A 14,049-nucleotide genomic window follows, 5' to 3' on the forward strand; every position below is an offset into this window, starting at 1 on the left:
TTTATATAGAATTTAAACTTGAAAATTTGAAAATGACAAATATTTGCAACCTTCTCTTTTGTTTTTCACATGCATGATGTTGGATCAAAAATCAAGATCTTCTGAACCAGTTCCCAACACTACTGTCATTATTGCCACCAACGACACCACCTCTTAGGCTGTAAACGAGCTGAGCTGAATCGAATATCATTATGCTCAAATTGTAAGTCTCGACAAGTTCTCTTTGTTTCTCAGCATCAGGACAGAGTCTAGCTAGCTCGAGAAGCAAATGTGAGAGGCCGAACTGGTAGACATAAGCAAGATATTCCTCTGTATTGATTATATCCTTGCGGTAGTCTGAAGATATTCTTTAAATGCGGAGAATTTGTTGTCATCACATTCCAAAGCATCGCGGATTTTTTCCACAAGAGAATTGTTGACAGCATGAACATCTCCAACCTTTGGCACTCTCTGAATACTTGCAGTACCAGGTTCTTTATTTGTTTGATTAGCAGAAACAGAAGGAAAATCGGAGTCCAAAGAACCGGTATTGATAATTTTTGGACCTGAAGCAGATTGGGCGACCTTACTGGTTCCAGTCGAATTCTTTTGACTGGCAAAATTAGATGAAACAAACCCAGTGGCTGCAGCTTGCTTAGGGGGACCGCTCAGGGAAAATACAGGAGAACTAGATGATGATATGTGCCCAGAGCCTGAAGAGGGCTTTTTCTGGTGACAACTACTGGCAGATGATTTAGTTTGACGATTTGTTGCAGGCCAAACTGGAGAAGTATTAAGGACAGTTTCTTTGTTAAGGCGACAAATGCAAGAAGCCATTGAACTACCACCCGATCCTGCTGAACCATTTCTTAATTTCTGTTGCCTGTCTCTTTGAGCCACTGGAAGTGGAGGGAAGGATGATGCTTCTTGTAGTTCAATCCGGGGATTTTCTCTAGAAGAAGACTCAAATTCGGCAGTAGCTAACGCCTCAAAACGGCCAGCAACAGTTTCAAGTTCACTTGTTTCTTGGTGAATAGAAGCTTGTTGTGTACTAGAGGATGCATTACGGCACCTTTCTGCAGTGGCTGTATCATGGCTAGCTTGAAATGCCACGGAAAGTTGATTGTCTGCAGAATTAAAATGAAAACCACATCCTCTAACATAATGTCCATGAAGATCTGCCTCGTTACTTCTCCTACACTGGAAGCTCACTGGTATCTGCTTGAGTGGACAAAACAAAGAAAGCAAGATGGAATGATAAACCTATCCGCTATAACTGTCGCATAAGTTTTATGATTATATCACATGCAAACCTTAAGAGCAATATTACGCCTAGAGCGAGACATGTTCCCTCCGTGTTCCTTGGCATTATGCCTCTGCAGAAATAAACTCAAGTGAGCAAAACCTCAACATAACATGGCAAGCAGAAGAGGTGGAAAAAGATCAAGTAATATGCACTAAGATATCACCTTTAGTTCAGATTCAGTTGCAAAAACAACAAACTTCTTTGTTAAGCAGTCGTCATCTTTGCATAAGAAATGAGCTTGAGAAAAATGACTCTGCAAAATACATTATCACGTCAACTAAGAAGCGAGTCTCAATGATGGACTTTTCAAAGCATCGACGATAGTCAGTTGGAAATGCAAAACAACTGACCTCCAAGTCATCATAGTTATTGTAGTATTCATATTGTCCTGGATGTTGCCTGCATTGAAGATGCAGCAGTTATAAGTTTGCTAAAACTTTTAAAGTAAATAATTACCTTCAAATACTCGAAACAGGTTACCTTTGGCATATATGGCAAGTATAGTGCTCAGTGGACATATGCATGTACAACTCATTATCTCCATAAAACGGATTGCTGCAAAACTCACACATAGGATGTCCATTAAATCCACATCTTTCAGTCTCATTGCCGTCTACCTCTAAATCACCTGTCTCTGTATACCCAATTGAGCTTTAGTATATAACTTTTGCTCACAGATAAAGATCTGTATTAAAACTTACAGTCAGATACATCACGGTGAAAATAATAAGCATCAGCATCAAGGTTAATGCTTCATGCTTCCAAATCAGAGAAGACTTTAGCCATTAAATCAGAGTAGGAGTGTATAAACTCCTAATAGATATATAACCAAAAAATGGGAAGTATAATCTTTCAAAAAAAAAAAAAAGGGAAGTATAACAACGCCGATATGAGATATAATTCATCATTGTATATATGGTGTCATCTAAGTCATCTAAATGTAAAGCTCAACTTCCTACCGCCCAAACACACAGACTGCACATGAACAATCCATGATAATGGAACAAATGATTTTTCAGCTGCTTGACATTTTTAAACTCCCGTTGTCTCTTTGACCCTTCACTCTTTGGTTCTTTTATCTTATCACAAATGCCACAAGATAGCTTGCACATGGCCTTTATCATCTTGTAGTGATCAAGATCATCAAAAAATGTTTGTGTTCCTTCATGATACCAGTACTTTCCAACTTACAATGCTTCAACCTTGCGTTCTTGGCTAAAATTGGGTGGCGTTTGATGATGGTTTCGGACTCACTATTGGCTCAGGTACTTAAAGATAAATACTTTCCGAACACAACTTTTTTGGATGCAAAGTTGGGGTGTAAATCGTCATGGGGTTGAAAAGGTATTTTTCAGGGAAAAAAAATTATTGAAAGGGGGTTGCGCTAGAGGGTGGGGGATGGAAGGAATATCAGAGTATTGAATTTTTGAATGTCTATATTTTGTATTATGTAAAACCAATGTACAAGGGAAGCTCATATAAATGAGCTTTGGAAGAAAGGAAAAGAAAAACAAAAGCCGAAAGAAAGGGAGGACAAGCATAAAACATGGAGCATAAAACATGGAAAAGTAAAGGTGAGGAAAACATGGAAAAGTAAAGGTGAGGAAAACATGGAAAAGTAAAGATCTTCCAATACTCCCCCTCAAGCTGGATCAAAGGGATTAATTGATCCAAGCTTGAACAAAAGACGTTGAAAATCAGCAGAGGGTAATCCTTTTGTGAAAATATCCGCAAGTTGATCATGACTGCGCGTGTAGTGAGTGTCGATCACCTTGGACTGAACTTGATTTCTGACGTAGTGACAATCAACTTCAATATGTTTAGTTCGCTCATGGAAAACAGGATTCGATGCAATGTGCATCGTGATGCGGGATTTATACGCACACAAATTAAACCCTCTTTTTGTCGATTTGTAGTATAAGTATAAGTAGGGATCGTTCTGGACCGGGGATTAGGAGGGATTGCAAATCTCTTGGAAACTGACTCAAAAACGTAAAATAAAGTTTAAAACACTAAACTAGACTCAAAGAATGCAAAATTAAAGTTTAAAACACTAAGACAAACCAAAAACTCAAAATGCTTTAAAAACACAAATTAAATTGAATTCTAACTAAAATGAACATTAAAGCAAAAGGGGGATTGAGGTTTTTACGAAAATTGAAATAACGAAACAAGTTAATAAACTAGACAGAATGTAAATATGAAATTTATGGATGAATGCTAGCTAAGGGGTTCATCTCCAAACATGTTACACTTGCATACAAGATTGATTCTCAGTTGGTCTTTCGATAAATTATGAAAATCAACACTCCGGGTTAATTAGGTCCGCTTAAATTAACCGTCAAGTTTTCCTTAAGTTAATGAATTGGATGGGTTAGCGCAACGCAATTCACAACATTCTCCAAAAGTCCTTTACGTGAACAACACAATAAAGATACAATCAAAGATCATTAAGCAACATGAAAACTATAAGTGTTGACGAGGCATTCGTTACTATGGAATACGCATGAAACTTATGCCAAGAATTCGTTTAACGCGATTGTTTATAAGCAACCTCCACTACTTGTGAATATAAGTTCATAACGATTAGGTGAAATTCACTTATATTCTAGCGTCATATTCATGCATGAAAATTAAGCGCGCATTCTTAATAAACATACATAAATAAGTTATCAATCAAACGGTTAAACAAATTGAATCAACAACTTATGAAATTCCAACGAAAGTTAATCAATTCATATTGCAAATATAAACATAGTTTCGAATCACCCCCTAGCTAAAGGGGGTTTTATTTCCTCATATCTTTGAAATCAAAGAAACGCCTAAACATTCCAACAACTCAAACTTGAATTGTATGAACGTTTAGGCACTCTTCTCTTCCATTCCTCATACGCACAAAACAAAGAGAATTAAAATGAAACATTGAAATCAAAGAATCACCTAAACATTCCAACAACTCAAACTTGAATTGTATGAACGTTTAGGCCCTCTTCTCTTCCTCTTCGTTGTAGCACAAGGTCTAAGGTGAGGTTTGGGGGATTATGGAAATGGATGAGGAGTGGTGTAGAAGTGGAAGGGGAATGGAAAAATGGTGTTTGGATTATAAGGGGAGAGATGGGAAGCTCACGGCTAGGGAAGGGAGAATGCGTTTGTAATGTGTTGTGTATGAAAATGAGATGTTTTTGAATGAATGAATGCAAGGGTATTTATAGGAGTAGTGGAGGGAACATATGGCTATGTCATTTGTAGGTGAAGTAAGTGTGTGAGGTTGGTGAAGTAAGTGGAGGTTGTAGGTGAAGTAGGTGGATGTTGTAGGTGAAGTAGGTGGATGTTGTAGGTGAAGTGGATGCTGTAGGTGAAGTAGGTGGATGTTGTAGGTGAAGTGGATGTTGTAGGTGAAGTAGGTGGATGTTGTAGGTGAAGTAGGTGGATGATATGTTAAGTGATAAGTGATAAGTGATATGATATGTGGTTATGATATGATAAGTGGTTAAGTGGTGATGATAAGTGATAAGTGCATGTGGGTTAACTAATGAAGGAAATGCATGTGCAATGACAATGTGTTAGAATGGATGTGTGTTATGCATGGCATGATTGGGATTAGGAAAGGTTTAAATGTCCTAAAACTAAAGAGAACAAGGTTCCAACACTTTGGCTCCAATTAGGTCTTCAATTTCGTCCAACACTTTGGCTTCAAGCATAAGCTATCCGTCCTTTAGCCCAAAAGTGCTCCAAAAGTCTCCAAAATGCATCTTTTTGCTCCTTTAGCCCTTTGGACCTACAAACACACGAAAATAGCTTAAAGTACTAAAATAACTAAAGAAACATAACGTAAATGTACGAGAACAAGCCATTTAAGTCGCATAAATATGCTCCTATCACATCGCGGCCTGATTATCACAGTGTAGGGACATGGGTTGTTGATGAGGAAAACCTAAAGTCAACAGAAGGCTTTTGAGCCAAATAAGTTCACAAGCAGTGGACGCCATAGCACGATACTCTGCCTCTGCACTAGAGCGTGCAACAACACTTTGTTTCTTGCTTTTCCAGGTAACTAGGTTGCCTCCCACAAACGTACAAAACCCAGTGGTAGACTTGCGATCGAGAGAATTGCCTGCCCAGTCAGCATCGGTATAGCCTGAGATTTGAGTGTGACTATTGTTGCGCATAAGAATTCCTCTACCAATGGAACCCTTAAGATAACGTAGCACACGATGAACAATCTTCAAATGATCCATGCTTGGAGAGTGCATAAACTGGCTAACAATGCTGACAGCATATGATATATCAGGACGTGTGATAGTCAGATAAATGAGTTTGCCAACCATTCTTTGATAGTAACTTAAATTGGGAACTGGATCACCGTGAGTTTTTAGCTTCAAGTTGTTATCCAAGGGGGTACGAGCAGGCTTGCAATCTGTCATTTTTGCTTCGTGAAGAAGATCCATGACATACTTGCGTTGGTTGAGGAAGAAACCCTTGTGAGAGTGTGCCATCTCGATGCCCAGAAAGTATTTGAGAGTGCCAAGATCCTTGATAGCAAACTTGTTGTTGAGATACTGTTTAAGAGCAATAATCTCTGACATATTATCACCTGTCACAATTAGATCATCAACATAAATGAGCACAACTAGTTTACCCACTAAGCTGGAACGAACAAATAGGGAAGAATCCGCAATACTTCGACAAAAACCAACCCTTTCCAGAACATGACTGAGCTTGGCATACCATGCACGTGGACTTTGCTTGAGACCATAAATGGATTTATGGAGTTTGCACACCATTTCTGGATTGTTTGATTGAGGATGACCTGGGGGTAACTTCATGTAAACCTCTTCTTCAAGTTCACCATGCAGGAAAGCATTTTTAACATCCATTTGAAAGAGAGGCCATGCATTGTTAATTGCAACCGACAACAATACTCTAACAGTGTTCATTTTTGCCACCGGAGCAAATGTCTCTTTATAATCGACGCCATAGGTTTGTGTAAAACCTCGAGCAACCAAGCGAGCCTTATTCCTTTCGATTGTGCCATCTGAATGAAACTTAGTTTTGTACACCCAACGACTCCCCACTGCCTTCTTTCCTTTTGGAAGTTTCACTATAGTCCATGTGTTATTTTCATGGAGGGCTTGAAGCTCCTCTGCCATAGCATTTCTCCACTCACTGTGAAGATTGGCTTCTTGAAAACTTTAAGGTTCTCGAGCTTCATTAATGGCACTTAGGAATGTAGCAAAAGAAGATGAGACTTTGCTATAATCAATAACATCAGTCACGGGATACCTGGCAGTGTAGGTCACATAATCATGCAACTTGGATGGAAGTTTCCTCTCTCGTGCAGGATTGCGACGAACTGTAGGAGATTGAACTACAGGTATTTGAACAACATCATGGTTGGAAGGATCACTGGAGGGTGCAGTGTGAATCTCTGATGAGGAAGGGTTTTTATCTTCAAGATGTTCCACCGAGTGAAGGTTAACATCATCCGGCACATGATCACTAGGAGTGCATGTTGCATCTTCTCCGTTTGGATATGGAAAAGGAAATAAGTCCATCAAATGCTCCCCCTGTCTAGAGTAATCCAGTGATTGTGAGAAGTAAGGAACATGTTCTTCAAATTTAACATCCCTTGAAACAACCATTTTTCTAGTTGTTGAATTATAGCACTTGTAACCTTTTTGGGTAGATGAATAACCTAGAAAGACACATTTGGCAGCCCTTGGGTCTAGCTTGTCACGATTTTGAGTTTGAATGTGAACAAAGCATGTACACCCAAAGACTCTCAAATGGGAAAAGTTGATCTTTCTATTTTTCAAGACCTCATAAGGTGATTTAAAATTCAACACTTTACTAGGCAATCTATTGATGAGATATGCCGCAGTAAGGACTCCTTGAGACCAAAACTTTTTAGGCACATTCATGTGAAACATAAGAGCTCTAGTCTTCTCAAGTAGATCTCTATTCTTCCTCTCGGCCACCCCATTTTGTTGAGGTGTTCCAACACAGCTTGTTTGGTGTAATATACCATGCGTGCTCAAGTAGTGTGACATGTTATGAGACATATATTCTGTGCCGTTATCTGATCGTAAAATATGAATTTTTGAAGCAAATTGGGTGGCCACAAGTCTATGAAAATCTTGAAAAACTTCCATCACTTCACTTTTAAATTTCAAAAGATACAACCAAGTAATCCTTGTGAAATCATCCACAAAAGTTACAAAATATTTGTATCCATCAAAAGACTCTATAGTTGGTCCCCAAACATCGGAATGCACAATTTCAAAAGGGTTACTAGCCCTAGACAAAGAGGAAGTAAATGGTAATCTAGTAAACTTAGAAAAATGACAAAAATCACAAGGACTTGTAACTTTGCACATATTTGGGAACAAGGTGGATAGAACTTTTTCAGAAGGATGTGCTAGGCGTTGGTGCCAAAGTTGTTGTTCTTGAGCTAAGCTTGAAGTGACTTGAAAAACCTTGGGAATTTGAATATGCTTGGAAAGATAGTAGAGACCATTTAAGAAAAATCCTTCACCAATCGTCTTCTTGGTGTCTACATCCTGAAAGATCACATTTTTTGGAGAGAAAATGGCAAGACAATTTAATGAGTTTGTGATCTTGCTAACAGATAAAAGTTGAAAAGGGAATGAGGGAACATAAAGAGCCTCAGACTCGACATCACTTGAGATCAAATGTATTTTTCCTTTTCCCACAACCATAGCATTTTTTCCATTGGCAACTGACACTTGGGATGGAATAGAAAATTTTTCAAATTTATGCAAGTTTGTAGACTTGTTAGTCATATGATCAGTGGCTCCAGAATCTATAATCCAATAATCATGCACATTACCAATGTTGAGAGCAGTTGAGAAGGAGTGTAAGATACCTGGGATGTCCCTTTGTACCACGCCTTCATTTCCAGCCAGGAAGCCAGCAAACTGTCCTAGTAGTGCAGTTTGATTGTTGTCACACTGATTTAGTGGTCCTTCACTATCTCCAAGACCTTGTTTCTTGTGAAGAAACATAGCAAACTCGTTGATCAGTGCAGCTAGATTAGTGGTGAACTTCAGTGCTCCATCAGAAGAAGTTGTGGCAACATGATTTGCCTTGTAAGAAGGGTTGTACGAGCCTTTCGAGACACCTTTGTTATCCCTAGGAAACTTTGGTTTTAACTCTGGATGAAGAATCCAGCATCGATCTCTTGAGTGCCCACCAGCATCACAATGGCTACATTTTAAGCCAGTTTTCTTTCCTTTGTAGCCTCTCTCCTCACCAAGTTTTTGGTTAGAGAAGTAAGCCCTAGCTTCTGGTATATTTGCCTTCATGTCCAAGGTCATGACTTTCCTTCGAACCTCTTCTCTTTGAATTGTGGCACACACACTTGAAAAAGAAGGTAGGTCGGGATTCATGAGGATATGACTTCGAAGATCTTCGAATTCAGGACTCAGGCTTGCTAGGAGTTGGAATATTTTGTCTTCCTCGGCTCTTTTAGTTAGCACAGCAGCGTCGATGGTGTGTGGTCGATACACATTCAGCTCGTTCCACATAGTGGTCAGCTTTCCAAGATGTTGCACAAATGGCTTCCCTTCCTGTTGCAAACCAGCAATGTTCTTCTTTAACTGAAACACTCTAGCCGCATTGTTCTGATTTCCATACATTTCCTTGAGATTTTTCCAAAGAGTCATGGAGGATTCAGCATAGCTAAAAATTTCTGCAATCTTACGATCCATGGAATTGAGTAGCCACGACATGACCAACTGGTCTTTGCATAGCCAAGCATCATACTCCGGTGAGGTAGTATCAGGCATTGGAATAACACCATTAACATAACCAAGCTTTGATCGTCCTCCCAGAGCAAGAGAAACTGCTCTCTCCCATGGAAGATAGTTAAACTCATTTAGCAAGACAGAACTAAGACGTTGATTTGGGTTGATATCAATATCTGAGTGTGGTGATGGTGGAGTAGCATGAAAGCCGTCTCCTTCCAAATTTACTAAGCTTTCTTCAGCCATGATTGAAGGACAAGAAGCTCACAAATCTCTCAAGAGAACATCACAGAGACAGGCCGGTTAGGGTCACTGCTCTGATACCATATTGAATTTTTGAATGTCTATATTTTGTATTATGTAAAACCAATGTACAAGGGAAGCTCATATAAATGAGCTTTGGAAGAAAGGAAAAGAAAAACAAAAGCCGAAAGAAAGGGAGGACAAGCATAAAACATGGAGCATAAAACATGGAAAAGTAAAGGTGAGGAAAACATGGAAAAGTAAAGGTGAGGAAAACATGGAAAAGTAAAGATCTTCCAATACAGAGTCATTGGAGATCCTTGCATTCCTTTACCCAACACTTTCAAACTTCAAACTCGAAATGCTTTGAGGCCGGAATGGGTAAGTGATTTGATTGATTTTGATTTGGGTGGGTGGAATATGGACATGGTACATGAGCTTTTTGATGAGGAAGAGTTAAAGTTAATTTTGGGAATACCATTGAGTTTGATAGGTTGTAAGGATAGGATTATTTGGCATCATACGAAACATGGAGGGTATACGGTTCGAATGGGGTATAAGGTTGTGATGGAGTTGCAAGCGAATGGGGAGTTTGGGAGAAGAGGTACAGCATGGCAAGTGAGAAGGTTGAAGGGGACGGGTTGTGGAAAGGAATTTAGGGGATTCATGTTCCTAATAAATTAAAAAAAAAAAATTATGTGGAGATATCGCAACGGTTCACTGGCGATAAGAAGGAACTGGCTTCGGAGGCGTATGAATGTGGATGGTAGGTGTGTGGTGTGTGGCGCTGTGGAGGAAACGGAGAAACATCTTCTTTTCATGTGTGAATTTAGCAAAGTGTTGTGATTTTCTACCCATTACAAATTGATTCGTTGTCTCTGGTGGGACAAGACTTTAGAGGATGTTGGGGGGCTTTGCTGTCACGTATAAAAGGAATGGCAAGGCAGGAAGAAATTCTCCAGGACATGGTCTTTGTGTTGTGGAGAGTTTTGAAGTGCAGCAGTGATGTGGTGTTTCAAGGGAAAACATGGAATCCAATGGAGGCAATTGAGGTATGGAGGAGACATGTGGGTGAGCATCAGGTAATTGAGAAGGAGGTGAAGGATTCTTTGGTTAAGTCAAAGAAGATTGGGGCACGGGAGGATGGTGGAGCAACTGAAGGGTGGAGGAAACCAAAGTTTGGTACTTTGAAAGTAAATTGTGATGGATCATGGAATTTGAAGAGGGGGTTGGGGAGTTATGGGTGGGTGATTCAAGATTTTGCAGGGTGTTTGCGGAAAGTAGGAAGGCGGGAAAGAGGCCTTTTAATTCAACAATCTTGGTGGAAGCGGAGGCCTTTCGTGCAGCGCTTGTGTTTTGCAAAAATGAAGGATGTACAAAGGTGAAGATTGAATCGGATGCCCAGGTGCTATTGCGAATGATTAACAAGGAGATTGAAGTGGATGCTGATTTGGAATGTCTTATCTTTGATATTAATTCTTTGGTGAAGCATATTGGAGATGTCAAAATAAGGTTTGTGCCGCAGGGTAGCAACCTGGCTGCTCACACGTTTGCCTCGTTTACTGCCAAACATGGTGGTCCATTTGTTTGGGATGAGATAGGCCCTGAATTTTTATTTAATATTCTTGTTATGGATGTAAACATTTTGATTAGATTATAAATAAAGTCTATTTTTTGGCAAAAATAAAATAAAAATAAAAAACTACCTTTTCTGTTGAATTATTGCAACCACCTTTTCGGTTGAATTATTAAGTGGGGACGTAAAGTTGTGGGAGGTGGATTGTCTGTCATCCCATTTCCATACTTTTCCTATGTCTTCCTGTGATGTGTGGTCATGATTAAGCTACGTCAATATTTTATATAATTTTTTATAGAAATAATAAAACAAAAAGTAATAGGAATATAAAATGTTGACGTGGCTTAACCGTGACCACACAAACAAGAGGGTATAGAAATAGGAGGGCAGACAATCCACTTCCAAAGTTGTGGCCCCAAATAAGCAAGGTTGCTGCACGCTAGGCTCACGTAATGGGCATGCATGCTTCTTTCACGTTTTTTGCAGGCCTTGTCCATCACGCCATCACCATTTCTCCAAAATTTTCTCCTTTCTTCACGTAGGCGTTTTGCTCTACTCTTCTTTCTTCTTCCTGTGGGATGAGGATTCTCGATTCTCACATTTTATTTGTTCATCGTACATCATATGACTATTTTTTTTTCATGTAATATTTGAATTTAATTTTAAATAAAAAATTTAAAATAATTTATAGCTGCACGTTGTATGATGAACGAATATGATCATCACAAAGAGAATCCGGATGAGATTCAAATCTCTTCTGGTGGGCTTTGCACGAATACAATATTAGGACCCCTAGGATCCTCACAAAAAGGATCCAAATGGGATCCATATCCTTTTCGGTGAGCTTTACACTCATCACATCATAGGGGAGCCAAATTTTTTAAACCAAACGATGTGGTTGTTAATGATTGGATTATTACTTAAGTATTGATTAATATGCTTATTTTCTATTGGTGACACATTATTTGGTTTGCAAAATTTAGTTTAAAATTTTAATCTCCCAAACATTATCCATAAATAATATGGGGTAATGCTACAAAGACTAAATTTGCAGACATTTGAAAACTAATGAATATCGAATTTGATGATTAGTTCATTACTTAAGCGTTGATAAATGTAGTGCACTGTGATTCAACAAATGCCTTTTGCACGTGGTTGTTTATTAAATATTATTTCTCAATTTTTAAACACTTAAGAGGTGCGTAGTGCTAGTTATAAAAAAGTCTCTCGCACACGCATAATAATGTGATTCAATTAGTTGTCAAATGATCATTTTTTTTTAACAAACAATATTATCTACACTAAAGGGAGGGAGTGGGCTTAACCTCACAATGGGTTAGCAATCAGTTGTTTATTAAATATTATTTTTTCTAATCTTAATGTAAATTCAATAAAATGTAGATGAAAATTGAAAGACTGTTTTTATTAATATGGATTCAGCTGCTTTGATTAGTTAAAAGATCGCTTTTATTAAATGCATTTATTATTCATTTCCATCTATATTAATAAATACATTTAAAACATGTCAATCACGCATAATACGTCGTGATTCAAAAAATACCTTATGCACGCGCGTGAGCGCATGCATGGAGGCTAGTCTATATATAAAGATAATGGAAAAGGTGAATAATGATTTTGGTGTCACCAAGCTTCAACAAAAGCTTTTGGACAAAAATGCCCCCAAGACAAAAACTTCAAATGCATCCCAAAATAATGCATCAAATAAGACAGGGGCATTTTCGTCATTTTAACAGTATTTTTTAATAATTAATTTTTTTGTGGTTTTTTTTTATTTTTTTAATTAGTACCTCACAATAGGCTAGCAATAATGTGATTCAGTTTCTCTATTTTTAAACACGTACATCTTAAGATGCGTGTAATGCCTGTTATAAAAAAAAAGTCATTCGTACGTGGATAATAATGTGATTAAATTGGTTGTCAAATGATTGTTTTTTTTTTTTTAACAAACGATATTATCTACACTAAGGGGGAGGTGGTGGGTTTAGCCTCACAATGGGCTAGCAATAATGTGATTCAATTAGTTGTTTATTAAATATTATTTTCTGTATTTTTAAACACATTCAATACATCTTAAGAGGCGTGTAATGCCGTTTATAAAAAAAAATTTCGCACGCAGATAATAATATGATTAAATTAATTGTCAAATGATTGTTTTTTTTTTTTTTTTTAACAAACGATATTATCTACACTAAGGGGAAGGGGGTGGGCTTAGCATCACAATAGGCTAGCAATAATGTGTTTCAATCAATTGTTTATTAAATATTATTTTTTCTTTTTCTAATGTAAATTCTATAGAGACCGATTTTATTATGTGAATTCAGCTGCTTTAATTGGTTTATCAGGGGTTTCTTTTAGCATAATCTAAAATTAGGGTAAATTACACTTTACCACCTCAGGTTTGAAGTCAATTTCAATTCCTTACAACATCTTTAAAACATTTCACTTTCATACCTCAAGTACTATTTTATTTCAATATAATATATCCGTTACATTTTTCATTTATTGATCTGTTAAGTGTTGACGTGACTGCCACATTTATGCTATGTGGCTACCAGATGTGGGCCATGTGGCAAAAAAAAATTTAACTTTTTTCTTAAAAAAAACCTTAATCTTCTATAAAACAAAAAAAATACAAAAGTTAGAAAATCTCGCGAAACCCAGATCCTATATCATCCCCCCTCCGCGAAACCAAGATCCCATATCCCCCACCACCGCCCCCACCCCTCGCGAAACCCAGATGCCATATCCCCCCCCCCCCGGGTCATTGACTTTTTATCAGAGGGGTTGACGTTCAGTTCTCTCTTCCTACATACAAGAGGAATTCATCTATTGATTGATTGGGGGGAAGGATTCACGCTACCTCCTGCTCCTACAGAAGATCGATTGGCGGGAACCAAAGGCGTTGACGATCGATTCCTTATTCCCCAGGTCGAAGCCTCATCATCTTCCATCCGTCCGCACCCATACTCCACCACCTCCTCCGCACCCATCATCGCGAAACCCAGATGCCATACCTCCCCCCCCCCCCCCGGGTCGGAGCCTTATCATCTTTCATCCGTCCACACCCATCGTCCACCACTTCTTCCGCACCCATCATTCACCTCCTCCGCGCACCCATCTTTCCCCTCCTCAACCCGAGCCCAACCTGCAACCCAGAA

At 38.5% G+C, this 14,049-nt stretch overlaps 1 protein-coding gene and 1 pseudogene across 1 annotated transcript; both read right to left on the reverse strand.

Moving 5' to 3' along the window:
* Nucleotides 1-84: 84 nt before the first annotated feature.
* Nucleotides 85-3,146, reverse strand: LOC125473894 (annotated as a pseudogene).
* A 2,017-nt stretch (nucleotides 3,147-5,163) lies between these two features.
* LOC125473895 (uncharacterized mitochondrial protein AtMg00810-like) lies at nucleotides 5,164-6,435 on the reverse strand. The gene has a single exon (XM_048577312.1). The coding sequence runs from the start codon at nucleotides 6,433-6,435 to the stop codon at nucleotides 5,164-5,166; it is 1,272 nt and encodes a 423-aa protein (XP_048433269.1).
* Nucleotides 6,436-14,049: the final 7,614 nt, after the last annotated feature.

This window comes from the organism of the source record quoted next, unplaced genomic scaffold (assembly GCF_019419815.1).
Source record: "Pyrus x bretschneideri cultivar Hongxiangsu unplaced genomic scaffold, Pyrus_bretschneideri_v1 Contig11, whole genome shotgun sequence".
NCBI classification, from domain to species: Eukaryota; Viridiplantae; Streptophyta; class Magnoliopsida; order Rosales; family Rosaceae; genus Pyrus; species Pyrus x bretschneideri.